Source organism: Ostrea edulis, chromosome 5, assembly GCF_947568905.1.
Source record: "Ostrea edulis chromosome 5, xbOstEdul1.1, whole genome shotgun sequence".
In the NCBI taxonomy this organism is placed as follows: domain Eukaryota; kingdom Metazoa; phylum Mollusca; class Bivalvia; order Ostreida; family Ostreidae; genus Ostrea; species Ostrea edulis.
The window spans coordinates 69,768,732-69,794,943 of NC_079168.1; the positions used below are offsets into that span (position 1 = coordinate 69,768,732).

Sequence of the window (26,212 nt, forward strand, 5' to 3'; positions counted from 1 at the left end):
AGAGTACGAAAAGGGGCATAACTCCAACATGAAAATCTCCTACATTATTTGGCAATTTAAAATGGGTGGATCGGGAAAAAAAAATTCCAAGACGGGTAGGGTTGCGATCCAAGATGGTACTTTTTTCCGTCCAAAGAAGAGGGGTTCCAAACTCCAAATGGCAAAAAATTACAAGTTTTGTTTGAAATCAGAAAAAGAGAAGGGGGGGGGGGGGGGGGGGGTGCTAACCTTCCTCCAAACCCGACACTGAAAAATCCCTGTCAATATTTTTGTTTGTTTGTTGTTCTTGTTTCATTTGACTACGACTGACGATTCGTATTGTTAATGATGCAAAAAACTGAATTGTTGCCTCATCAATTAACAACGATTGAAAGTTTCAGATGAGTGCAGTTTTAGTTACCAGGAATCACATTTGTGTTAGGAGTATTTGTACATACATCACCCAGGTAGGCCTAAGAACTCGTCCAGTGTGAACAATTTAGAAATTAGATATGTACGTAACACGTGCAGGGCTCTGTGGTGTGTGCAGAGTTAATCAATGAATACCAATAGAAATATGCATGCATGCCTGTATCAAAGAGAGACATTTTTATCAAGATACAGTGTATATATAGGTTTGGATTTATGTAGTCTATCACACAAACTAAACTGCCCACCTCACTCTACCCAAACCCTTGGAACATTAAAACTAATGCAGGCATTGGGCTTTATTTTGTTTTCTCTGTGGCAGGTTCATATATAGGTCAGCATACTTTAACGAAGTTTCTGCCGACAAAGGTTAACCAAGGCTTATGATTGTGGCTTATGAAATATGTGAAATCGTTGCCTCACACACGCATACCTACTTCAAGATATGTCCGCGGGCAGGGGGGGGGGGGGCACATAATTTATTGTGCAGAAGGGTTACTCTTTTGTTATTTTTGCAAAATAAACTACGGTATAAAAGCAGAGACATATATATAAGTTAATTCGATTGAGTTATTATGCGATTGCGTGCTGAATGCGGTTTTTTAAAATATATTTTAATCAATCTTTGAGGGGATGTCATGAATGTAAGCTATATAAATACATGATAATTATGTAGTTTCAATTCTACATTAAACCATTTATACCTACTACAGTCCAGAATATTCTCTGTTGTTACACAGCCAATCAGAGATCACCTCGTATTCGTAAAGGATATTTATAGGCACGCAATGTAGTAAAATATTTCGTCACCGGTGTAAAATACCGTGGTTCGTTATAAATAAATCGGCCTTCACCTTTAAAACGGTACGGTGAGCAACTTCTGTTTTCATTTAGGAGGATGACAGTTTAGCGGGAAACAGGAACCTCGATTAACAATATTGGAGCAATAATTAAACTGTCTCAAGTTTTTTTTTCCATCGGGGTGTTTACTTAGATGTTTATATAATGTGTTTAAAGTGGGTTGATTGTAAGTGGTGGCTGGTGTTTTTTAACAGTGATGGACAGCCGTAGTTTATATTCGCCGACTTTCTGATGCAACACTGACTGCGTTTAAATGTTACGGAACAAGGTGAATCCCAACATTCACGCACTGATCAGCTGAGAGAGAGAATCGCCGGTAGACGACAGGCAGGTCTGAATTACGTCTTTTTACAGCAGCATAGCTAAAAGAAAAGTACGATATACTATTCCAGTTTTGTGTGTGGTATAAAAGAGGAAATATATCAAATATTCAACATGGTTCGAGTTTTGTGTCAGAATCAAGTGGGAGGGTGTTGTCGTAGAGAAATAGATGACTTGACCCCCGTGGAATTCACAGAGGGGAAATCCTGCAGTGTCATCGACGCTGAGATGGCCAACCGTGCTGCACAGGCTCTGAATGCAAACAACGATGATTCAAATTTTAGCTCTGACCTCAATTTTTCTGGAACCTCCGACTCGGGTTCTTCCAGCGATAGTGACATGGATACCAAACTGCTTTACATGGCTGAGGCGGATCCAACTGCAAACAAAATGGAGGTAGGCCAAACGCCAAGAATGATGTGTCACATGATTTATCTTGAGTATCATTACCTCATTTCCGAGTTCATTTTATTTAATTATTTTTGTTTGTTGGTCAGCCTTCAGATTTGAAACGACAGCGTAGACGAGAGAGAAACAAGGTGTCTGCCCAGGCGTACAGACAGCGGAGACGAGCCCAGTCCAGCACTCAGAACCAGGTAGGAATAGCTCCAAGTAATGCGACATTGCAGGAAAATAAGGAAATTGGATATGAAAAAAACTATTTATGAAAGAAAGGCCCATTGTTAGGGAAAAATTGGCTCATATATCGTATTTTCACCCTAAAACATGGTCTTTGCACGTTACATTTTAATGGGGGGTGGGGGGGGGTGGGGGGGGGGGGGTAAGTAGACCTTGAAGAAAACTAAACGTTCTGTTCCATCATTTCATTTATAATTAAGAAATGTCTTTCAGTTTTTGAACTTATATGAAATGATATTCCTTGAACCTCTTCACATTGGCGTATTACTAAACAGTAGAGGTGCACAAGGGATGCAACCCCTTCCCCTAATTTAGTTAAACATTTTAACAAAAATAAATTTTTACCATTTGACATGGGTCGTATACTATTTCCCTTTGAAAATTTTCTGACTCCACCCCAGTATTGAATATAAAATGTATAATTTAGCGCTCTTTCAAAAACGGAAAAGACAATTCTTATATTTTATCATTTCAATTACATTTCAAACGCGGTCATTAGCCTGTGGAAAATTTATGAGTTTGGGATATTGACCTTCAGTTTCAGATAGCAAGAAAAATGAAGTGAATGTAAATATTGATAGATCTAAGAAGTATGCATGTTGGAGCATCGTCGGAACCCACGAGTTTTCTCTCCATTAAATTGCATTCAACGCAGTTTAACGGAGAGAAAACCCATGGGTTCCGACCATGATGTTAGAGGTACTCTTGGGAGAAATTTACGTATCACGTGATTGTGTTAAAATTTAAATTACTAAGTAATTTGTTACATTGTTAAGTTCTGTTTATTCATTACTCTTCAGATGCTTGTCGAATTAGAAAAGCGTCACCGGGAATTATTGGAGACCGTACGCACCCTTGAAGAGCAGAAATCCATCGTCGAGAGCTTGATTAAAAAGAAGGCGAAAAGTCCTTGGCCTTGGGGTTGTCATACCACAACAACACATCCCTACGCCCCCGCTAGAGAGGCAATGTGTGGATCCGCCGCTAGTATGGACGCCCCAATGTCCATGTCAACGAGCGCAATTGTCGCATCGTGAAGCCCAGTAAACTGTGAAGGAGTTTACTGCCGCTCACCTTGTACTATATATTTGCGCACGCGCAAGGGAGACAACGTCATATCCCGTGAATCTAACTGTGTTGGCCCGGGGGCTTGGTGTATAAGGTCTCCATGGAGGGTTTTTGCAAAGTTTCCTTGAAAAGGGAGATTTTTTGCTGCACGCTAGATTGTAGGACAAATTGTCTTGCGTTTTAATTAGGTGGAAAATGAGGAGTACGAAGATCAATATTCTGCCAGAAAACTGTCAAATATTGTGGACATCCAAGTTCCCGAAACTTTGATTCATAATGTTCTTGTTTTGATCCGACATTATGATTGACAATGTGTATAGCAATACTGCCATGTTTGTTTTCAATCATTTTGACAATAATTTGTGAGCGGCAGATGAAGTATAACATTGTGTATCCATTCTAACATTGAGTAAATGTTCTACAATTGTGCATTGTACTTTTACTTCAAAGGGTGATTATTCAGTGAACTGCAAAAACCTTGCACTTAAAACAAACCTTAAATTCATAACTTTTATGAATTTCTAGGATCCATCTCAGGAGCGGATCTACAAAATTTTCACGAGGGGTGTGACCGAAGTTTTTACTTTTTTGTCCATAAAGGGGGGTTGGAAATCCCAAAATTGCTTTTAAAAGACTTTTTTAAAAATGTTCCAACCAAAAAGTGGGGTTATAGGTAGACAGTTCACTTCGTGACCGGTCTCGTAAGCCCAGTGTAACAGCGTTCGCTTCGTAACAGGGAGGTCGTGAGTTCGAGCCCCACTCGTGCCATGGCCGCATCAAACCTTCGACGTAGACATAGGTATTGATTGCTCCTTCGCCAAACGCTCGGCATTTAGAAATGTGATTCACGGGTCTTTCCGACATGACCGTTAACACGGGGGTAGCGGCAGGCATTGGCACGATAAAGAACCCTCACTGTTCTTTTTTTGTGTGTGTGTTCGGGCAAGGAAGACATGGCTATGTCCGTGAATCTGATTCAGTTGGTATATTGAAGTCTGGAGAGCTCAAGATTTCATTTAAATAATACTGGCTTGATTTCTTCACGTTTTAACTCTTTTTCCAACCTTTGGAATGTGTCAGTATCTTAGAACTATGTTACAAATGGAAATATTTGTATTGATTTCGTGATCAAAATTTAGACATCAGTCAATCGATTCGATCTTAATACTGTTGGCTCTAATTAATAAAAATTGCAAAGAAAAAGAAATCATTGCTCAAATCTCCCAAGAAATAGAGAACTATGTCAAGTACATTTTTAAATACTTTAAGGAGTTATGCTACACCAAAGAAATTTGATGTAGATGAAAAGTGGAGGATATGTACAACAATATTTTGAGGTTGAAATTATTTTAATTTACTTTATTTTTTCAAAAAATACAGTTTTAGTAGAAGGTAATCTGAAAAAAATTAAAACCCCTGCTGGACTTGAACCTGCGACCTACAGTTTAGTAGTCGGTATGCTAATCTACTGAGTTGCTCGGCTAGGTATTTTAATTGGAAAGGAAAAGTCAAATATTGCTGATATTGATTTTTCCCCTCCATGTTTTTAAAGGAGGTCAGCCATTATGACGATGTAGAGTATCTCCTTAAAACACAATGTTTAAATCCGATGTTTTTGCCTTCGACATCTTTGTCAGTTGTTCACATGAATTTGAATGATATGCGGATGGATCTTTTTTAAAGTATAGTATGACTATTTTAACGACCGGCAGTAATATGAAAGACAATGTAAATAAATATTTTTTAAAACTGAATTTCATACATGAGGGTATAAACAACATGACACGCTTCATGAAGTATGCTGGCGTATCATACTCTCACGCATGCATGTATTTTCAAAAATGAAATATATTTCTTAAATCAGTGCTTAAAATTTTTGATTTAAATACTTGTTAAATACTCAGACTTTAGTCAGTTTGCCTTATAAGATAAATCTTAACTAACTCTATTGACCTGTAAATACTTTAAAATGTGAATTTTAATGGAAAGAGATGAACACAATATCTTATGTCAAATCAAGGGCGCGGATTTCAGACGATCTTCCAAATGGGGAGTGCAACCTGGTTTGTAGGTGAAATGAACATTTAGGTGAAAAGTAACGATCAAAACATTTTAATGTCCATGTTATACACTCGTATAGATACTTCTAGGTATTCAAAACCTATGTACAAATCACCGGAATGTCTCGATCCGGGCGCCATCATACCATAGAATACATGTAACTGTTCATCAAGCATGCACCCCGAAAGTCACGGCTCTCTCGGAACCTTCACTGCTACGATCTTGAGCGCCATTCTTACGTCATAATCCAAGGACGGATCCTGAGGAAGGACCCAGCCCCCTGCTCTCCCCTTTTTGCGGATAAAACATGAGAAAATAACAAGAGTTCATAAAAATATTTCTGGACCGGAAGTGTACATGATCAATCATGATGAAAAATACTGAATTTTCATTAATGAGATTATCCATGGGGAAATCGATTAAACATGTACGATTTTGAATAAATTGACTATAAAGTTGATTTCTGTTATATATGTTTCAAGAGAAAAATGACCGTAAATATATGGTATGGTTTTACTTTCATGTTATGATTTATGCAATTTTAACACGACAATGAATCAAAATGATATGTAATATGTATTACATGAAGTAAACTTGTCAATATCGGTATATCAATTCATTCTAAGATCATGGATGATATCAGTCACGTCGCATAGTTTTTCAAATCTGTAACAGAAACTAGTTGTTGATTTTCCCCCCTTATATAATCCTAAATGTTCGGCCAATTATAGCTACCGAGAATTCAATATATGGCGATTTATGCAAAGTAGCAAAAACGCGGTAATATTACTGATGTCACTCTGACTTCTAAATGTCTACGTAAATATTACAATATGTATTCCCATTATTAATATATTTCAAAATGAGTTTTACCATTGCATAGATAATTATTGCGCTATTTCATCTGAGAAGGTTCATATCACTCGTCACACATGTAACACCACAAGCACCTGAAGATATAGACACACACGTGTGTATTTTATAATAACGGTAGAAGGTCAATCTCTGAAGCTTACAAAAAGCAAGAAACAATTACATATATCGAAAGAGGGATGAGATAGACAGAGAATTCACACATTTCAAAAAAAAAAAAAATTGACACCCCCAAAAAAATTATCATAAAAGGGGGGGGGTAGTAATATCCATACTTCAGGTGCCTGTGGTAATACAAATCATGTCCTCCTTGTATTTACGAAATTACTAATTCAACATTTCAAAAAGAAAAATATTTATCGTAACTAAACACTATATCCAGGTCTCCCCAACATGTTAAGTAAACTAGCAGGTGTGTAAAGGGGTGTTTGTAAAAACTGCCTTTATACGATTATGTGATGTAACACCCTCTCCCCCTCCCCTGCCCTTTCACAAATTCCTAGATCCGCCCATGCAATTTACAGCTACATGTATAACTAGTGAGTAAAAAATTCTCAAATGGGATGCAAAACAAATTACAAGCAAATGATCATGATGTACAATACACATATATTTAGCATTTTCAAGCTTACGAAACTTTCCCTTGTATTGCCTCATCACGGACATAAAAGATTGTTTATTCAAACATTACAACAAAGAATGACATTTACACCTTAAATCAAACTCTGGTAAATAATTGAGTTGCTTTTCCACTTTTAAACAAAACTTAGGTTTTGAGAATTATTCAACATCAACTAAAAATTTTGAGCAAATTAAGTAGAAGACTAACACGTTTCTGTATATCAGCTCATAGACTGAACATTGAAAGAGGGCGTTACCAAAGAATTCCTAGACATGTGAAATGTATATTGTCTTAGTTGCAACAATCCAGTGGATGACGAGAAACCTTTTTTATTCTCGTGTTGACATGTAACAGAAGAAAGGGTTATTTTATATCAGATGGTAGACCAGATCATGTAAGAATTTTGTAAAGATGGACTGTGATCAAAAGCTTATCTGGCTAATGACCAATGAAGATTGAAAATATCCTCCTTCAAATTAGTAAGATGATTTTAAACAATAGAACATAATTTACAAAAAGAATTACATTTTTATTGTTCATGTTTTACACCTGTATAAAGCCGTCTTGGTTAATTAATGGAAATACAAGACCCACGGATTACCAGACTGTCCTCAGGAATTGTCCCTTAGTGCCCCCTGTAATCAGGCAAGACACCATTTTTATATATACATGTAGTTATTCTAACCTATAGGCCTACCTGCTTTACACATCAAATTTAAACATTAGGGACATTGGATCCTGCATGCTTGCAAATTATAAACTTTTAAATTGATATACAGTGTAGATATGTTGATTTACTCAGAAAAAGATCTGAGAGATCCTCTCTTAGTAGAATTAGATGAAGTGCACATAAACTTGCAATAGAAAGTGGTAGATTTAATCAATGAATGAAAGATGTTGTAATGCTTGTAATACTGGTGTGATCGAAGATGAAATTCATTTTCTATTTCAATGTAAATCTTATTCGAAGCTAAGAAACACCTACCTTAAAAACATTTATAATATAACACAGAAAAATATTACTCTGGACAGTGAAAGATACATGTTACAAATATATTTTAACAGTGATATACAGAAAGTCTTAAAAATTACTGTGAAATTTATTAGAGACTGTTTTGAATACAAAAGTCAATTACTTTCAACTTCATAAAAATTATGTAAACATTATGCATTGATGTCCAATGGGCCTTTGCCAATTATTGTAATTGTGTTTACAAGTGCCAATAAATATTTGAATTGTATTTGTATAATTTTATTCTGTATTCACCTGAAATTATCCGAGGTTGTTATAACTATGACTAGACTGGCGATTTTATGCACATCGCTGCAATGACATTGCATCCATAATGTGCATAAAATCGCCAGTCTTCTAATTTATTACCCCCTTTGTGTACCTCATTGCATATTCAGTACGGAGATGATCTCGGAGTGACGTGGAACTTTTGACGACGATTTAACAAATTGATTTATCAATAAATTCAAGGTGTTGTTTACATATTAAGATTATGATTTTTTGTTATAACTTTGTGTTTAAATATTTTTTTGCTTGAGTTTATAGTGCCATGATAAAGGGAAATTGAAAATTTGAGGCAAATGTGGGAAAGATTAGCATCCTTTCAAATGGCTCTTCGAAATATTAGATATACTTGCTTATACAATAAATAAAACTAAAGAATATACTTTTATTATCATTTGCCATTGCAATGATACGCTCCCATCTAAAAATATTTTATTATTTATCTTTCAAATTTTATGATATCATATTCCTTTCCGTACCTCAAAAGTGCATATTTTTTGGAAAGTACCTTTTACTATTTTAAGCAAATCTCAGCTGGCTGACGTCATTTTCGTGTATTTAGAATAGCCTCCCTTGCTGATCGAGCAAAACTTGTCGAGACATGTTAGAAATCAGAAACGCTGAATAGCGGACTTTTTAAAGGTACGATTTAAAGTGATCAGAAGTGATTGATTTTGGATGTATGACCAATAAGAAGGTAGGAATGAGTTTCATATTAAGTTGTCATTAATTTTTTTGCATCACTTTTAAAAGATATCAGATAACAATGCACATGAATTGTTTACCAACAATAGTAAAATGTACACAATTTGATGAAATAGCCATGTGATGCTTTTTTGTAGACCTTGGAACCCATTTAAAAGTATGCTTCCTAAAGCAATGTAATTCTGATTTTTAAAAAAATTAGTTTATATATATTCAAATGTCCGCTCATGCTTTGCAAAAATTGTTTTCATCAACTTTGAGCTCAGTTATTCATGTTTTCCCCTTTGCTCATCATTTTCGAATGCTTGACTTTATGTCTTGGAATAACGAGCTCTGTGCAGATTGATGGCTGAAATCGAGGTCCCCAGTTATGATGCAAAAATAGAAATCGGCCATTTTTGTTCGTTCTCGCTACGTTTTGGTTTGAACAAAATTATTAACATTTGAAGAAATATGGAGATTTTTATTAAAAAAAAAAAATATGTTGCATATGTTCCACAGAATTTCAGATCTGTACTGAAGTAGGATACACTGGGAATTTACAGAGTGAAATAAAAAATTCTAAACATGCTTAAATTGTGAGTATTGCATGTAGATAAATAAAAGAAAGCATTTTAAATCAAAATGCATGTAAACATACCTTCTTTCTATGAACCGAAACAACTGGGGGGGAAAAGAAAACATTTAAATGTTCCAAAACAATGCGTGGGTGGCTGCACCCCCTAGAATGTGCAAAACGATTTGTCATAGTTATTGACAAGAAATGATATGCTTCTAATTGGTCATATGAACTAGTGGTCACGTAAATACAATGCAATATTTCTCCATCACCGAGGGCAAGGACCTATGGTGTTGTAGCAGGTCACTCTGACCAAACTTTCGACATCCGTGTGATTCAATATGGCGTCTGGTGTATTCAGATTTTGATTTGTTGCGGTATGAAGTTTTGCAAACGAAACAAAAACCTCAACAACACTCTTGGCACAATTACCCCATTTCGGTAGATCATTACTTTAAACATATTTCAATATGTATTGCACAATAGGAGTGGGAGGCAGACAAAGCCCCAAGACCATAGACAGAATAGACTTAAGTCAAAATTTTGATTATTATACTTTAAGATTTATCTAGCACATATGTTGTTGTTGTGTTGTTTTTTTTAAATGTTGGTTTATAAAAAAAAAAAAAATTAAATTTAATACAAACATATACTGAAAATTTTATTTGTTTATGAAAATTATCTTTAAAAAGGTAGTTGGATTCGAATTTTAGACTAGTAGGTGCCGAGCACAGGCCTAAATTTTGCAGCCCTTCACCAGCAATGGTGACGTCTCCATGTGAGTAAAAAAAATTATTGAGAAGGACATTAAACAATATAAAATCAATCGAATTTTAGACTAAGTCTATATTATAAGTTTATATGGTGTTGAGGTCTGAGGAACAAGGCCACCACAAGTACATTTGCATGAATTAAATTCAACGTTTTGTTATTTTTTGATATACATTTAGTCGAATGAAATACGTTGATTATGATACATAGTATGTTTTCCGTTGAGAATAGTTTCAAATCATATTCACCAAATATGCCCATGAAATAAAGACTTTCCAAATCTTGCAGAATAATACAAAATTCTCAGTACTGTAGAAATATGTGAAATATTTCGAATGAATTCGGAAAAAACCCACAGTAAAATTCAGTGTATATGAAGATCCAAATCAATTATTTCAAAATCAAATTCAGACTGTAGAAGAAAAAAAAATGTCCACACATTTTGTATATATTTAAAGAAAAATGTTATTTGTGTTGAAATACTAGGAAGTTTTGGTTTCCGCTTTAATACAAAAAGTGATGTGGTCATACAATCCAATTCATGTACAATTTTTAAATATTTTATTTACTAATACACAAAAAAAAAAACCCAACCCTTCAATCCGAGAAGGGATACTAGTATAGTTCAAATTTGTTTAGAATAACATTATCATTAAAAAGGAAATATCTATGACTTTCTTTTCCACATCTGTCTATAGCACATGAGAAGGGCAAATTGAACCAAAAACATTTTAAACGAGAAAAAATCTTAGTGTGCAATCACTGTAAATATTTCAAGTTAGTGAATCTTATAATAATATTTGTAGTAGTTAACAGAAAATCCACAATTAATCAATTTAAACTGCAAACTTTATGAATATAGAAAAAGAAAATTTTCAACTAAAATGGTTATGATTAATGGACAGATCTTATTGCAACCCTATATTAAATGTACTATTGCAGTGCGTAAATTCCTGTTTTGTTTAAGAAATGCACATAATGGGTACAGTTGTTATTATTTTGAAATAAAATATTCTTTGATACAACAATTATTTGTTTTGGAGTTGTAGGTGGTACCAAACGCAAATATTCTATAAAATTTACATTACACGCATTTAGTTTTTATACATTTGAAAAAAAAAAAAATAGAAAAGAATACAGCAATAATAATAAGTTCTTAAGGAAGCTTTATATATTGTTTATAATATGGGCCAATGAAATTAATGATGCATAATTAGGGTCAAAGGATGCAAGAAAATGCGCGGGCTGCAAGCTGACCAATAGAAAACATGTTGATGTCGGGATGAATGCAATCCCCGCCACAACAAGGGGAATTTGGGAGAAATTTGCATACATAATATACAGCTGTCGAAGTCTATTTTTATAGTTATGTTTGCCAGTTTCTAACTTTGTGACAATTTAGATGTCTGTACAATACACTTTCAATGTCTATACAGGGTAGTATTATTATTAATTATTGCACATTCCGAAATAACTGTGAATTATTACTACAAATAGTTAAATAGATAGATAAACAGATAGATAGATCAACAAGAAAATCGGCAAGAATTGACAATGATTGAGGTTGATGTAGATTGTATTTTTATTAAGGTATACCCATAAAAAAAAAACCAATTTAACGATTATTATCTTGCCGATGAAATTCATTTTACAAAATACGAGTCACATTATAAATCAATCAAGATTATGAAGTATTTTGAAACATTCTTGAATAAAGAAAAGAAAATTACCGGAATACATGATAAATTGTTTCTTCAAAAACACAGGAAATATTTGTACATGTATTATAATTATAATTCCGAATACATCTAACAACACACGCCCCCCAGTGACGTTATCCCGTGATAGACGTATATATGCTATCGTTATAGTCATCACTACTTTATATGGAGTGTGATGACATTGTAATCATGGCCAGACAGATGATATTATAATTCCTACAAGATTTATCTCTCTTTTAAAGTAGATCTCTTACCTAGCTTTTGTCGCAACAACAAAATCTCGGTTTTCATATGAAATATTTTGTCTGAACAGGTTCTTGGAACAATTTATATAAAACCTGTATATATTTCCCCTTCACTGATAAATATAGACATTGTACATCAAGGATGTTTTCTTTGTTCTTTGCTGTTTCAAAGATATTGTTTAGATGTCTTCATGGGGCCTTGATTGATATAACTTGTTATTATATTATCATACCCCATAATGAATGTACATACAACCTGTCGATTTATTCCTTAAATAGTACATGTATCTTGTTCGTTTCCCCTCTGCCGATGTACTGTGGGCAAGTTGGTGGGGGGAGGGGGGATGCCGATGGGAGGGGGCAAAATGTGAAATAACGACACAATGACAGTCAATTTTACGATATTTTCCCCTTCTTTTAGATAGAGCTTACGTTAAAATTGTGTGTACTTGCGCACGATAAAAAAAACCCAATCCTGAGAAAGTTTCGTACCATGAAATAAACATATATGTAAGTGGTTGAGAAAGAATTGAGATTATTGATAAAGTGAGAATAAGACAACGTTTGTTTGAGGCATTAATGAAATTTTCAGTCGGAAAAACAGATCTTATTAGCTTTCAGTCATAAAGATTTAATCCCCAGAAATTCCTGAGAGTGTTATTCCAAACAGCGTATAAGAAGAAAGGGTATTCCATGTTCAAACATTAGAGAAATCCATCCACTTCATTTTATTCAAAAAGAGGCTGAATAAATTGATCGAATATAATTTATAGCATTGAAAAAAAAAAATGATGAAATTCGTCGATCTTTATTTTCAAGCTGGAATACAGAATTATGGTTGCAGACATAAACTTTGGTGTAGCAGATTGCTATTTAGGTTGGGTTTTTTTTGGAAAAAAAATGATGAAATTCGTCGATCTTAATTTTCAAGCTAGAATACAGAATTATGGTTGCAGACATAAACTTTGGTGTAGCAGATTGCTATTTAGGTTTTAGGGTGCAAAAGTAAACGCCCCATACAGCCAAAACATTGCCGAGCCACTCCTTCACTCAAAATTAATCTAAAAAGTTTCTAATTTAGATATTTACAGAAAACAAGTTTTTGTTTACTTTTGATAATTCTGTGATTTTTTAAAAAATTATTTATTGCATGAAAAAAAAAAGCGTTTATGAATTTATGGGTTTTTTAATTTTTTTTAATTATTTCTTTATTTTATTTCTTTATTTTTATTATTGAAACATTTCTAGTGTCGATCTACTGAAAGAAAAAGCAATATACAAACTTTATATTAGGGACAAAGAATACATCGATTAATTGTTCCATCAGAATCACCCCATATGATGCCCGTCATATATGATTTAAGTTGTTTTTTTTAAATTTCAGATGCAGTACATAGACAAAGTGGATGATGACGTAGTGCGGGCTGGGGAGGAGGCTCGGGCATCCGGTCGACTGACTCCGCTGATTAAGATTGAGCTGTGGTCCAAGATTCAGGCCAGAAGGCTTTCGGAGGGGAAGGAAGAATTAAACGTCGAGTTCACGGCGCCCAATCACACACCTGTGAGTAGCTTTGTAAAACTGTACATTGAAAATTTAGTCTTGTTACGTCTAACTCCTCAGAAAAGCGAATACTCTATTTTCAAATGCAACCCCAATATTCTTTTCTGATATTTGTAATTCAGGTGTGATTTATTTACTGAAAAAGGAGAAATTTAACAACACTTACTACAAACAAACTTTCTTTTTTCAAAAAGGATGAAAACGAAAGCTTTTATGTTTTTATAAGTGAAATGAATACAATTTACCGTATGAAATGTAATTTATTCTTATGATTTCTCAATGAAATCCAAAACAGTGGGGAAAATTTGTACAGAGTTATTCATATAATATAAATTGTTGGTACAAAATTGTTAATTATTTTAAGGAAAAAATGGGCATTTTGGTACCCAATTGTAAAAATCTCAAATTCTCATTTTTCAAAAAACAAATGAAGAATCAGGTACGGAAACAATTTTTACTTTACTGGTCAAAACGACGTGAAGAGGGTCAGAAATCAGGAAATCTCACAACATATTTTTCGTATAAAGAAAACTTTACTATGGAAAGTTATATATTTTTAGAATCCCTAGAATTAAGAAAAACTCTATGTAGATTTCGAATTAGTGCACATGACCTTCGAATTGAAAGAGGAAGATATGAATTTACAAAAACCAATTCTGGCCAGAAGATTTCTTTAGAAAGAAACAAAAGAATATGTGAATTATGTAACCTTAATTGTGTTGAAGATGAATTTCATTTCCTTACTGATTGTCCATTCTATGTTGAAGAGAGAAATATGTTTTTTAATGGTATATACAAGCTCAACAAAAATTTTATCTATCTAACAAATAAGGACAAATTTACTTGGTTGATGATTAATGAAGACAAACCAGTAATTGTCAAATTGAGTGAATATTTAGTGCAAACTTTCAGAAAAAGAAGTGATGCTTTAAAACTGCAAAAATCATTCATATATTGGTATAATACTGATACTGTCCATCTACTTGTATATATACATGATTAGCAATTCATATATTTATGTACTTGTTTCCCCAACATGCTGCATCCACATGCAGTTTGCAGTCTATGTAACCTGTAGTTAATGTTGTAAACTTTCTTTCTTTTTTGAATTTCCTTCTTTATAAAATGTCTTACTGTTATGCCCTCTGGGCCCAAAATTGGAATAAACTTATCTTATCTTATCTATAGAGAGGCGTGATATATTTAAACTTTTGAACATCATAGAAAATTTACAAGTCCCTTAGTTTTTAAAGGAATTTGATATCTAAAAGAGGGTGTTAATAATGCGCATGGAAGGGAAGTCAAATAACACAAAGCATAACGTATTTGTGTCTTCGTATTTGCTGATTTGGATGTGATATTTTTATTAAGCTGACGGCGGAAGAAGAAGTTAAAAGTAAGAAACGGCGGGACAGCAACAAGGAGGCGGCCCATCGCTGTAGACAGCGGCGCAAGGCCCGCGAAAACGAAAACCAGAAGGTAAGCCGAAGATTTACCGGTGTCTTACCAGGGATTTTCAAACTGACATTTTAAAGGAAATATAAAGCGACATACAGTTTCTGATAAAGTGATTAGATTTTAGACTCGATTAAAACTAACAGTGATCGATTTTGGGAACTAAAACATTTATCTATGTACATGTATTTGTGTCTGTAGTGGATTCTTTTTTCATAGGAGTTGGAGAAGTTAATGATAAAAAATAAAGACCTTAAAGAAAAAGCAGCTGAGCTGGAGGAAGAGCTGCAATTTTATAAAGGGTTCCTCAGTATTGAGTCCTCCACGCAGGTGGATTTGAACCCGGCCTCGCCGGAACAGCAGGTCCCCGGATTGTGGACGGGGGAAGATATTATTGAACATTTTTTATAGATATTCATCAAATGAAACCCATCATGTTGTCAAAATTCTTCATTGCTGATGGAGGTCTTGTTTCGACTGAACGAGTGTCCTATATTGGTTTTTTTTAAATGTGAAGAAGAAAAAAATCTGAACTCTATATTTGGTTATTCCTCAATCATAGTGGAATTGTAATTTAGAAACGTGTATAAATTTCAGCTTATTGCTGGTTGTTACTAATTGCACAGATAATCCTTAAGCAGTTTTCAGCCTAAAATGTAATGTACATGAGCATCCTGTTTCCTAATTGTTGTCAGAAATATTAATATTGAACTCAGTTCTCAGGGAAATCAAATATAAAATTTGTTGTAATCATTCCATTATCATCTCTTTCACCATTACACTAGGCAAAATGAAATCAAAATGGCATACAATGTTAAAAAGAAGTAGTTTTAGCGTAGATTGCATTAGTTGTTCTTGTTAGGTTGTAAACGCATTTGTAAATACCACGTAGAACGCTTAACCAGAATATGTAGTCTCTGTGTTACATTGTTTTTTGGGGTGTGTTTTTTATACTATTTTTTTTTATGAGATTTTGGATTTGTTAAATGCGACTGCAATTTCTTTGATGTTTATTGTTTATAAATACATTATCCTTGTTTTTGTATAAAATGTATATTACTGAGAGTTATGATGTTCCACCGGTCATCTACATCTTGAGACGCCGTGGACATTTTTTTTTTTTATCATCAGCTGGGCATTGAAGTGCTTATTGATCAACTGTCTTTACGTTTATATGATTGGCTTCAGCTTTAGAAGTATTATTGGCATTTTTATGGAGGTTTGACCGTTTTCGAGGCAAATTTTCAACCAATTATCATGTATATTACAATCTGCTTTTTAACGAGATGTATGTTTCTTTTGACTGTTTAACACGTGTCTTGCCATTATTGAGTTTTATAATAGCTCCGTGCGGTAGTCAGTTTTATCATTAGTAATCAAGTTTCGCCGTTCATAGATGCAATGTAAAATCATGTTCCAATTAGATCGTCGGTGCAGATTTTGAAACATGGCATTTTTTTGATGGGATGGCTTAGATATTAAGTATTTTGATGGTTCTCTTTATTTGATGGGGAGGGGGGCATCAAATGCTGACAGTAATGTGTTCAGAGACCCAGCACATAGCCAAAATGCCAACGGTGCTGGCAATATTGTATATTGTTGTATATTGTTTTATATTTTTTATACTTGTTATATGTGAAATAAATTGTTTATGTATGATATAATAGTTATTCATGTATATGAAAAGTGAAATTATCACATGGGCAGTGCATGATTAAATACAGTAAAAGACGGCTACAGTGAACACGCTTATAATGAATTCACACTTACAGTAAAACACGGTTACAGCAAACGCGCTTATAATGAATTCATGCTTTTTCATTCCCTGTAGTTTGAATCATGATAACTCAATAAGGAATTGTTTATCAACACCACTTCACTCTAAGCGTGTTTTACTGTATTTGAATTAAAATTATAGCATCGGGAGAATTTCTTGCAGGTGGTTGGGGTGAGGAAATGGAGGTGGGGAGAAAACCTTGAATAATATTGCAGTCTTTAACTGTTACCTAACTGAGTGAATAGTTAAAATGAAGGCCTTCACCTAAATCGTGGAATTTGTAGCCCCTGTGTGGAGGTGAGGACCAGACGCGTAAAACGGCACAAGAAGCAAATGCCCGAGGATCAAGGGGAGATAATTAGGGATTAGTAAAAATAAAATAAAAATAGGAGCATGTTTAAAATTTTATTTTCCCCTCAAAGACACCTGTTTAGATGCGTAACTGCTTCCTTATAAAATGTAGAAACGCTTTATCTCTATACAGAGCCCTGGAGTTATAAACGGGGAAACAATGTTTACACGAGAATATTTGAGCATCTGTTTGAAAATATTGTTCAAAAGTGTAACGGACTTAGAAATTGTAGGAAACAACATGCAAGCATTCTCGTGTAGTGTATCCCTCCAGATTTCATCAATTAAAATGATTTCTGAACATCTTGCACATGACTGGTAGTATTGTGAAATAGATGCATACTTGGTCAAGAGTTCAGACCAATATAACGGAACCATGGCGATCAGATAATGAAAAATCATTCCATATTAAAGATACTTTTCTATACACAAACTGAGCTCTAATGAACTTGGAAGTGTGAAATGCATGACCCCCTAGATCGATCAAGGAATCGGGTCCCTGAGCGTGGCAGTATGGATTATACAATTCAAAGAATGTTAAAAATCTTCTTTACTCCTGAAGACCTCTCTCCTGCATTGTTTGGGTGGTATATTGGTATCACTATGTCTGTCCCCGTCTCCTCTGTTCTAATTTTGTACCTGGATCATAGCTTTGTACTTGATATAGATTTTGTAATTCAAGTTTTCATTTTACCACAGAGTGATTATTGCCAGGCAATAAATCACGGTCATTAGAACCACAGTCAGCGTACGGCAACGGTCACGGCGGTTCTATGTAATGACCAAAACATTTTGAAGGGGTCTTGCATCGTCCGATTTACAGACTGGTGGTTATACATCATATAAAGACAGATCTAGTTCGTCAATACAACCTATCATTGGGTCAAATGCTGTCTGACGTGTTTCATACCGATTGTTTGGCCATTCTTGGCACACTGATTTTGACTACGGATAACTCCGTTTGCCAGATCGGGATATAGGGCTCACGACGGGTGTGACCGGTCGACAGAGGATGCTTACTCCTCCTAGGCACCTGATCCCACCTCTGGTGTGTCCAGGAGTCCGTGTTTGCCCAACTATCTATTTTGTATTGCTTATAGGAGTTCTGAGATTGATCACTGTTATCTTCACCTTTCATGTTAACCATGTTAACCATGAAAAGGCGAAGATAACGAACAGTGATCAATCTCATAAATCCCATACAGAAAAAAGTGAAGACTACGAACAGTGATCAGTCTCATAACTCCTATAAAAATGAAAAATTAAGAGTAGGGCAAACACAGACCCCTGAACGTACCAAACGTTGGGATCAGTTGCCTAGGGGGAGTAAGCGACCCTTGTGGACCGGTCACACCCGCCATGAGCCCTGAATCTTGTTCGGGTAAACAGAGTAATACGTGGTCAAAATCAGTGTGCCAAGAACAACCTAATTGTTTTGGGTTTTGTTTTTGTATAGTGCTCAACATAAGAAAACCAACAAAAATCTTTAGCTATTGACCTTAATCATAGTGTTTTATTTTGGTAATTTTACAGATATATTATGCCATACTGTGATTTAATTTCATTTAATTGTGTTTTATTGTTTCATTCGTCTTCTTACCCTTGTAAAGCGCCTTAGAGTAATTTGCATTATATAAAGCGCTATATAAATGTCTTATTATTATCATTATAACTATAGTCCAGCTGGACATGTCATTACTGGTATCTAAATATAGATCATAATGACGAACTGAAGTCACTCATTTGAAAAGGTCCGAAATACAGGGAACTCCGTACTTTCAATTGGCGACATTAGTACAAATGCTTATCGCTGCCTTTATATATTACGTAAAGGCAGATTATCAGACATCATATAACCACCCAAACTGTAGGGAAACACAATGTTAGTAAGTGTATGAATATTTAATAATGAAGTGGCTCAAACAAAAATCGATATCACCATCTTTCTTTCATTAAAATATCACTCGTACAGAAGAGGACATTTTTAAAAAATCATATTTAATTTAATGACCTAATTCAAACAAATGTTATAACTTTATACTGTCAGTTTAATGTATATCAACGGCTGATATAAACAAAATTTACACTTTTATCCTTATTTACATAGTTGCTTACAATATATGTATACATTTTGTACCCACCCAAGTGTACTACAGAATACTAAACGTACCTCCATCACAGAAGAGCTGATATCTCGGAAGTTGCGTATTGTTGTGAAACACGTCAGACAGCATTTGACACAATGATAGGTGGTATTGGTAAATTAGATCTTTATAACGACCATATAATTTGGTTTAAACAGTAGAATTTGCGAAATGCTGACTTTAAACGAGACTGTTGAAACCCCTGTAACATGAACTTATTTGTCAGTAGCCTGCTTCGATTTGAGATACATGAACACCATATGCAGGTGATAATGGAATATTGCAACAAAATAGGGGAAGTTGACGATGGATAAGCTGAAGTCATCCCATTTGTCATAAAGCTGGGTTGTTTTTAATATCCCAGTCAACAGGACGAATAGATATGACTTACCGTATCTATACTGGATTCCGAAACTTCACCAATAAAAGTTATAAAGATGTAGGATCCAGTAAATATTCTACCAATCCCATTTCTTTATTCCTCACAAAAATATTAACTGTTGTTCAACAAACTACTTTTACGAAAGAAATCCGAACTTTTCTTAAAAAACAAAACAAAAAAAAAACAAAAACAAACAAACAACAGAATCAAAAAACGTACGAGACTTGAACACTTTTCGACACCAATTCTCATAATAAATTAAAGACTAAGCTTTTGGACGTCACATACAACTGCCTTTGTCAACAAAATGGAACTTGGAAATATTCATAGTGATGAGTCAACCAAAACATTAAATAGTTAAACACCATTCTGATTATACGTACAAATACTCTCAAGTCGATTTTAAAGAGATGCTTAGAGTTCTTCGTTTATCCACGTAGTCTTTGGAGATCAGGTCTTCCAATAGTCTGTTGGAATTCCAATAAACACAAAATGTGCTTCTTTTTTACCCGCCCTGATTTTATATTCTTATGAGGCAGACTTTATTCAAATGTCTCTACAGGTGATGTTTTCTCGACCCCCCCCCCCCCCCCCCCCACCTTCGGTATGTCACGAGGTTCATGTTTGTCCTTCTCTTAATTTTGTATTCTTTATCGAATTTATGAGCTTCATCAATGTTCGTTATCTTTACTTGTTCATGAGAAGAAGATATCTCTTGCTGCTGTGGTCTTGAACTCGCCATTTAGATACATCAACGACATAGTCACTTTCATTTACTATTCACTTTCATTTACATGTCAAATCGAATCGATATATCCTTTTGAACTCGAAATAAACGACATCACAGTCTTTATATTTAGATAGAACAAAAGGGAATACTACAGATTATTCCTCGTCGGATTCCTACAGTTGTGTAGCAATATTTATTATCATCTTCACGTGGTGGTTATTACTCTTGGTTATCTGATATGCAAGATCATGTCCTGTATAAGATCAATGTTTGGACCAAGGCAGGTAAATTGATGGTGCAAAGGTTTCACAGCGGTTTTGTTTGAAGCAAATTCTATGATCCTTATAACGATCTAATTTTGCAAATACAAACTTTAATTGCGTAAAATGTTGTTTGGTGTATCTCATACCTATTGTTAGGCCGTTCTTTACATACTGATTTTGACTACAGATTATTACTCCGTTTGCCTGATTCAGATATAGGACTTATGGTGGGTATGACCGGTCAACAGGGCATACTTACTCCACCTAGGAGCTGTTCCCACATTTGGTGTTTCCAGGGGACCGTGTTTGCCAAGTTAATTAAAATTTTGTATTTTCCATAAGATTTATTAGATTGATCACTGTTCCTTATATCTATATACTAGCCTTTAGAATCCGCACAATGCTGCCACTTCACCGAAATTCACATGGAAAAATGTAAATGAACGTGAGAAAATGTAAACCTGCATATCTTGAAATCGTTTCAGTGTAGGGTCTGTAATCCATCACAAGATGTTATGCATGTACAATGTGCATTCTCTTACACTTCTCCTGCAAGATAACAATATTTGTTTTGCTTTAATGCTTTCTGTATATGGACTGTGGTAGGGAAGTTAAAGTGTTTTGCACTATATTGTGCACTCTCTGTCTTTATATACTGGCTGAAAAGTTATCCGTGTTCATCTGAAAAACCGTGTTAACAAAATGTTTTGTAAAATAATTTACACAAAATTAAATGGACACTTGTTTGATTATATTATCAACAGAAATTTAAAAAATTAGAAGGATTTCTTTTAATATGTTTTAAGTAGACATGTATTTCTATATTCTATAAGAAATGTTCTGATACCTTACTTACAAATTACTGACACCATCTGATATCATTATACGATGCATTATTGAATTCGTGCAATGAAAGGCGAAGATAACGAACAGTGATCGATCTCATAACTCCTACAAGCAATACAAAAGAGAGAATTGGGCAAACACGGACCCAATAAAAAGAACAAAATTGTTTTTTTCCCCTTAAATACATTGTAATTCTGTATGTTATAATCAACGCGACATTATGAACAGACTTGAGGAATACAACAGAAACTTTATCGCCCGTTTAAAAACTGAAAAATACTTTATTTTGAAATCATTATAGTAGTTAAAGATTATAAAATCTTAAATTCTGACCTAATATTTACCCCCAGTATGAAAGTGACAAGGGACGTGAAACATTTCCTGTGTTAGTGTCCCACCGCGTGAGAATGTCACATGCCGCTTCTTAGGCCTCGTGAAACGATGTCAGTAATATTGTGATTCTGATAAAACGTGATTTCATATTCACATTTCGTAACCTTTTGTTTGTAAACAAAAGATTCAAAGTACTTTGCTAGGTCATGCTATAAATACTTGGTTCATACACAAAATTAATTTATTCGAAAAATGCAAAGTTTATGTACACTTTTAGGCTTAGTGTGTGGATTTTTAAAAAATAAAAACAACATTAGTAACAAACAAAAGTTAATTTTCAAAATTTTTCTTTCAGATAGAGAAGTCACCAGCTTCGGTAAAAGGCAACAAATTTTGACCTCAAGGCTGTAACACTGAGGAATTTTCATCGCGTCAACACCTACCGCGCCATGGGACCTTCATTTTAAGGAGATATCCGATAGACCCGTGACATTCCTCACGATAAATCAAAGACTAGATTTTTTGACATCATACACAGTTGCTTCTTCAACAAAAATGGAGAAAGGAAATATTCATATCTAGTGATCAGTCATCCAAACATTTACTTTGTTAAACACCACTCTGATTCCACGCACAAATACTCTGAAGATGAAATACAAAATATGCCAGAGTTCCTCATTGACAATATCTTCGTGGTCTTTGGTGATCAGGTCTTCCAATAGTCTGTTGGAATTCCCATGGGCACGAATTGTGCTCCTTTGTTAGCTTACCTGTTTCTATATTTATACGAAGCAGAATTTATTCAAAAACTTTTACGTGAGAAGAAAAAATCTCTTACTGTGGCCTACAATTCGACATTTATATATATCGACGACATTTTGTCTATTAACAATAATAACTTTCATTCATATGTCAATTCGATATATCCCTGTGAGCTCGAAATAAAAGAAACCACAGAGTCGTCCACTTCTGCTTCATACTTAGAGATATTTTATTGAAAGTAGACATTAACGGCAAACTGACAACTCAACTGTAAGACAAACGGGATGATTTCAGCTTCTCCATCGTCAACTTCCCATATTTATATAGCAATATTCCATTATCACCTGCATATGGTGTTTATATCTCTCAATTGATTCAATACGCAAGAGTTTGTTCTGCAAATAGTCAGGTTTTTAAATCAAGGCAAGCTACTGACATACAAGTTGATGGTAATGGGGTTTCAACAGTCTCGATTGAAGTCAGCATTTCGCAAATTTTATGGTCGTTATAACGATCTAGTTCGTCAATACAACCTATCATTGGGTCAAATGCTGTATGACGTGTTTCATATCGATTGTTAGGCCGTTCTTGGCACACTGATTTTGACTACGGATAGCTCCGTTTACCTGATCAGGATATAGGGCTCACGGCGGGTGTGACCAGTCGACAGGAGATGCTTACTCCTCCTAGGCACCTGATCCCACCTCTGGTGTGTCCAGGTTTGCCCAACTATCTATTTTGTATTGCTTATAGGAGTTCTGAGATTGATCACTGTTTGTTATCTTCACCTTTCATGAAAAGGTGAAGGTCGTTCACAAAACTCGTATGAGGAATATAAAATTAAGTGTTGGGCAAACACAAGCCATGGATATACCAGAGGTAGGATCAGGTGCCTACGAGGAGCAAGTTTCCCTGTCGACCGGTCACATCCGCTGTGAACTCTTTTATCTTGATCAGGTAAACGGAGCAATCCATAGTGCAATCCGGTGTCTAAAGAACAGCCTGACAATTGGTATAAATCATGTCAGACAGCATTTGACACAATGATAGGTTGTATTGGAAAATTAGATCGTTATAAGGACCATAGAATTTGCGAAATGCTGACTTTAAACGAGACTGTTGAAACCCCTGTAACATCAGCTTATTTGCCTATAGCCTGCCTCGATTTAAAAGCTGATCATACACAGAACAAACTATTGCGTATTGAATCAGTTGAGAGACATAAACAACATATGGAGGTGATAATGGAATATTGCTACATAAACATGGGAAGTTGACCATGAAAAAGTTGAAGTCATTCCGTTTGTCATAAAGTTAAGTTGTTAGTTTGCTATTAACATCTATGTTCAATACAATATCTAAGTACGAAGCAGATGTAGAGGACTCTGTGGTGACTTTTATTTCGAAATCACAGGGATATATCGAATCAACATATGAATGACAATGATTTTTGTTAATAGATAAATCGTCGTCGATATATCTAAATGTCGAGTTGAAGGTCACAGCAAGAGAATTTTTCTTCTCATGTAGATTTTAAATAAACTCTGCCTCATAAGAATATAAAAACAGGTCAGATCACATTTTTGCCCATGGGAATTCCTAAAGATTGTTGGAAAACCTGATCACCAAAGACTACGAATATATTATCAATTTTAAGAAAGTAATTTTTGAATGACATCACTAGCTATGAATATTTCCGTTTTCCATGCAACTGTCTATGATGTCAACAATTCTAGTATTTAATTCATCATGAGGAATGGTCGTGTAAAGTGCTGAAAAGCCATACATTTTGATGTTGTTGATTTGAGAAAAGTTTTAAGATTTCAAATTTACTAAAAGATTTTTTTTTAGAAATTTGATTCACACCACTTCTAGCAAATGTTATGGCACAACGTTTCGTTTGAAGTTTCTCCTTTACCGTTCTTAATATTTGCGTGAGGAAAAAAAATAGGGGATTGGTAGAACATTTACTTGATCCAACAATGTATCTTTGTTTGTAAGGGTTTTGGTAAGTTGAGGAATTCAGTATAGGGACGGTAAATCACATTCATTCGTCCCATTGACTGGGATATTAAAACTGAAGCATGATTTTTAAGAATTTTATCTTTTTAAAAACATTTTTGATAGTCACACTATACTCTACCATTCCGAAATTCTGTTACCATCCTCTGTTGTTCCAGTGCCCGATACCGCTGAAATTAAAATATTTTATGTGAAAAATGTTATGTTTCTTTTTAATTAGCCCGAAAACTTTACCCAGAATTTACAGACACTAGAGGAAGAAGATCATAGCTTCCAACAAGCGTCAATAGAAGAAAACAAGGTAATCACTCTATTTCGTAAGAACCAAAGTGCAGTACACTTTAAAACAAGAGACCTTTAACACTCACTTGAGTATTATATAAATTCTCGAAATTTAGAACACTAAGAGTTTAAAACCCAAGTCTACACCACATGAGGATCTTCAATATGGATTGTACAATTTTACCCTATGGATATATTCCCATAAAAACTTTAATCCTCTATGGCCAAGGCGTTGCATCATGGGGTCATGCTTTTAACAATACTGAATCTTTGTTGACTGGGATGCTTGTATTTTATACCCTTCTAAATCCTGTGAAGAAAACCCTGATCTTATATATCATATCGTACAATCATTGTTTGAACAAATTTTAATCTTACAATACATGAGAATACTGATTGTGAGGTAGGTTCGATGGTCATGACGAAAAGGTAAAGATGACGAACTATGATGAATTTCATAGTTCTCATAAAGAATTTATAATTGAAAATAAGGAAAGCACAGACCCCTGGATACATCAGAGGTGTGAGTAGGTGCTTTGGAGGAGTAAGTATTCCCAGTTGATCGGTTACACCCGACGTGAGCCCTAAATCTTGATCAGGTAAAAGGAGTAATTCGTAGTCAAAATCAGTGTGTAAAGAAGGACCTAATAATTGATATGAAACACGCCAAACAGCATTTGACCTAATGATAGGATGTATTTGCAAATTAAATCATTACTATTTACCTAACCCCACCTCTGCTGTGTCCAGGGCCAGTGTATTTTGTTGTTGTTGTTGTTGTTGTTTTGTTGTTGTTGTTTTTTTTGTATCTTACATAAGATTTATGAGATAAATCACTTTTCGTTATCTCCACTTGTTCATCACCATAACACCATATGATTTGCGAAATGCTGCCTTTAAGCTAAACTGTTAAAACTCCTGTAACATCAACATTTTTGTCACAACCTGCCTTGATTAAAATCTATCATGCGCTAAGCATGCTTTCCGAATCGAATATAAACCCAAATATTTATATTTAGTGACCAGTCATCAAAAAAATATTTTGTTAAACACCACACTGATTCCACGCACAAGTACTCTGAAGTTAGAATTAAAAATATGCTGGAGTTCCTCATTGACAATATATTCGTAGTCTTTGGTAATCAGGTCTTCC

General features: G+C 34.6%; 2 protein-coding genes across 4 annotated transcripts; both read left to right on the plus strand.

Moving 5' to 3' along the window:
* The first annotated feature begins 1,218 nt into the window (after positions 1 to 1,218).
* LOC125651766 (cyclic AMP-dependent transcription factor ATF-4-like) lies at positions 1,219 to 3,726 on the plus strand. The gene is made up of 3 exons (XM_048880520.2): positions 1,219 to 1,986; positions 2,088 to 2,186; positions 3,030 to 3,726. The coding sequence occupies exons 1-3, from the start codon at positions 1,705 to 1,707 to the stop codon at positions 3,264 to 3,266; spliced, it is 618 nt and encodes a 205-aa protein (XP_048736477.1). The 5' UTR covers positions 1,219 to 1,704; the 3' UTR covers positions 3,267 to 3,726.
* A 4,971-nt stretch (positions 3,727 to 8,697) lies between these two features.
* LOC125652332 (uncharacterized) lies at positions 8,698 to 16,826 on the plus strand. 3 transcript variants are annotated; one of them, XM_048881421.2, is made up of 4 exons: positions 8,698 to 8,847; positions 13,536 to 13,712; positions 15,084 to 15,191; positions 15,387 to 16,826. In XM_048881421.2, exons 1-4 carry the CDS (start codon positions 8,833 to 8,835, stop codon positions 15,576 to 15,578), a joined length of 492 nt encoding a protein of 163 aa, XP_048737378.1. In that variant the 5' UTR covers positions 8,698 to 8,832; the 3' UTR covers positions 15,579 to 16,826. The 3 variants fall into 3 exon arrangements, with proteins under 3 accessions (XP_048737378.1, XP_056021304.1, XP_048737379.1); XM_056165329.1 differs by lacking the exon at positions 8,698 to 8,847 and adding an exon at positions 8,917 to 9,433; XM_048881422.2 differs by lacking the exon at positions 8,698 to 8,847 and adding an exon at positions 9,471 to 9,855.
* The last annotated feature ends 9,386 nt before the right edge of the window (positions 16,827 to 26,212 follow it).

Bases quoted from the DNA above. Each gene is read 5' to 3' on its own strand.
- LOC125652332 (XM_048881421.2), top strand. The intron at 13,713-15,083 runs GTGAGTAGCTTT...ATTTTTATTAAG, and splicing joins CGGCGCCCAATCACACACCT to CTGACGGCGGAAGAAGAAGT. The intron at 15,192-15,386 runs GTAAGCCGAAGA...CTTTTTTCATAG, and splicing joins GCGAAAACGAAAACCAGAAG to GAGTTGGAGAAGTTAATGAT.
- LOC125651766 (XM_048880520.2), top strand. From the start codon at position 1,705: ATGGTTCGAGTTTTGTGTCAGAATCAAGTGGGAGGGTGTTGTCGTAGA. The intron at 1,987-2,087 runs GTAGGCCAAACG...TTTGTTGGTCAG, and splicing joins CAACTGCAAACAAAATGGAG to CCTTCAGATTTGAAACGACA. The intron at 2,187-3,029 runs GTAGGAATAGCT...ATTACTCTTCAG, and splicing joins AGTCCAGCACTCAGAACCAG to ATGCTTGTCGAATTAGAAAA.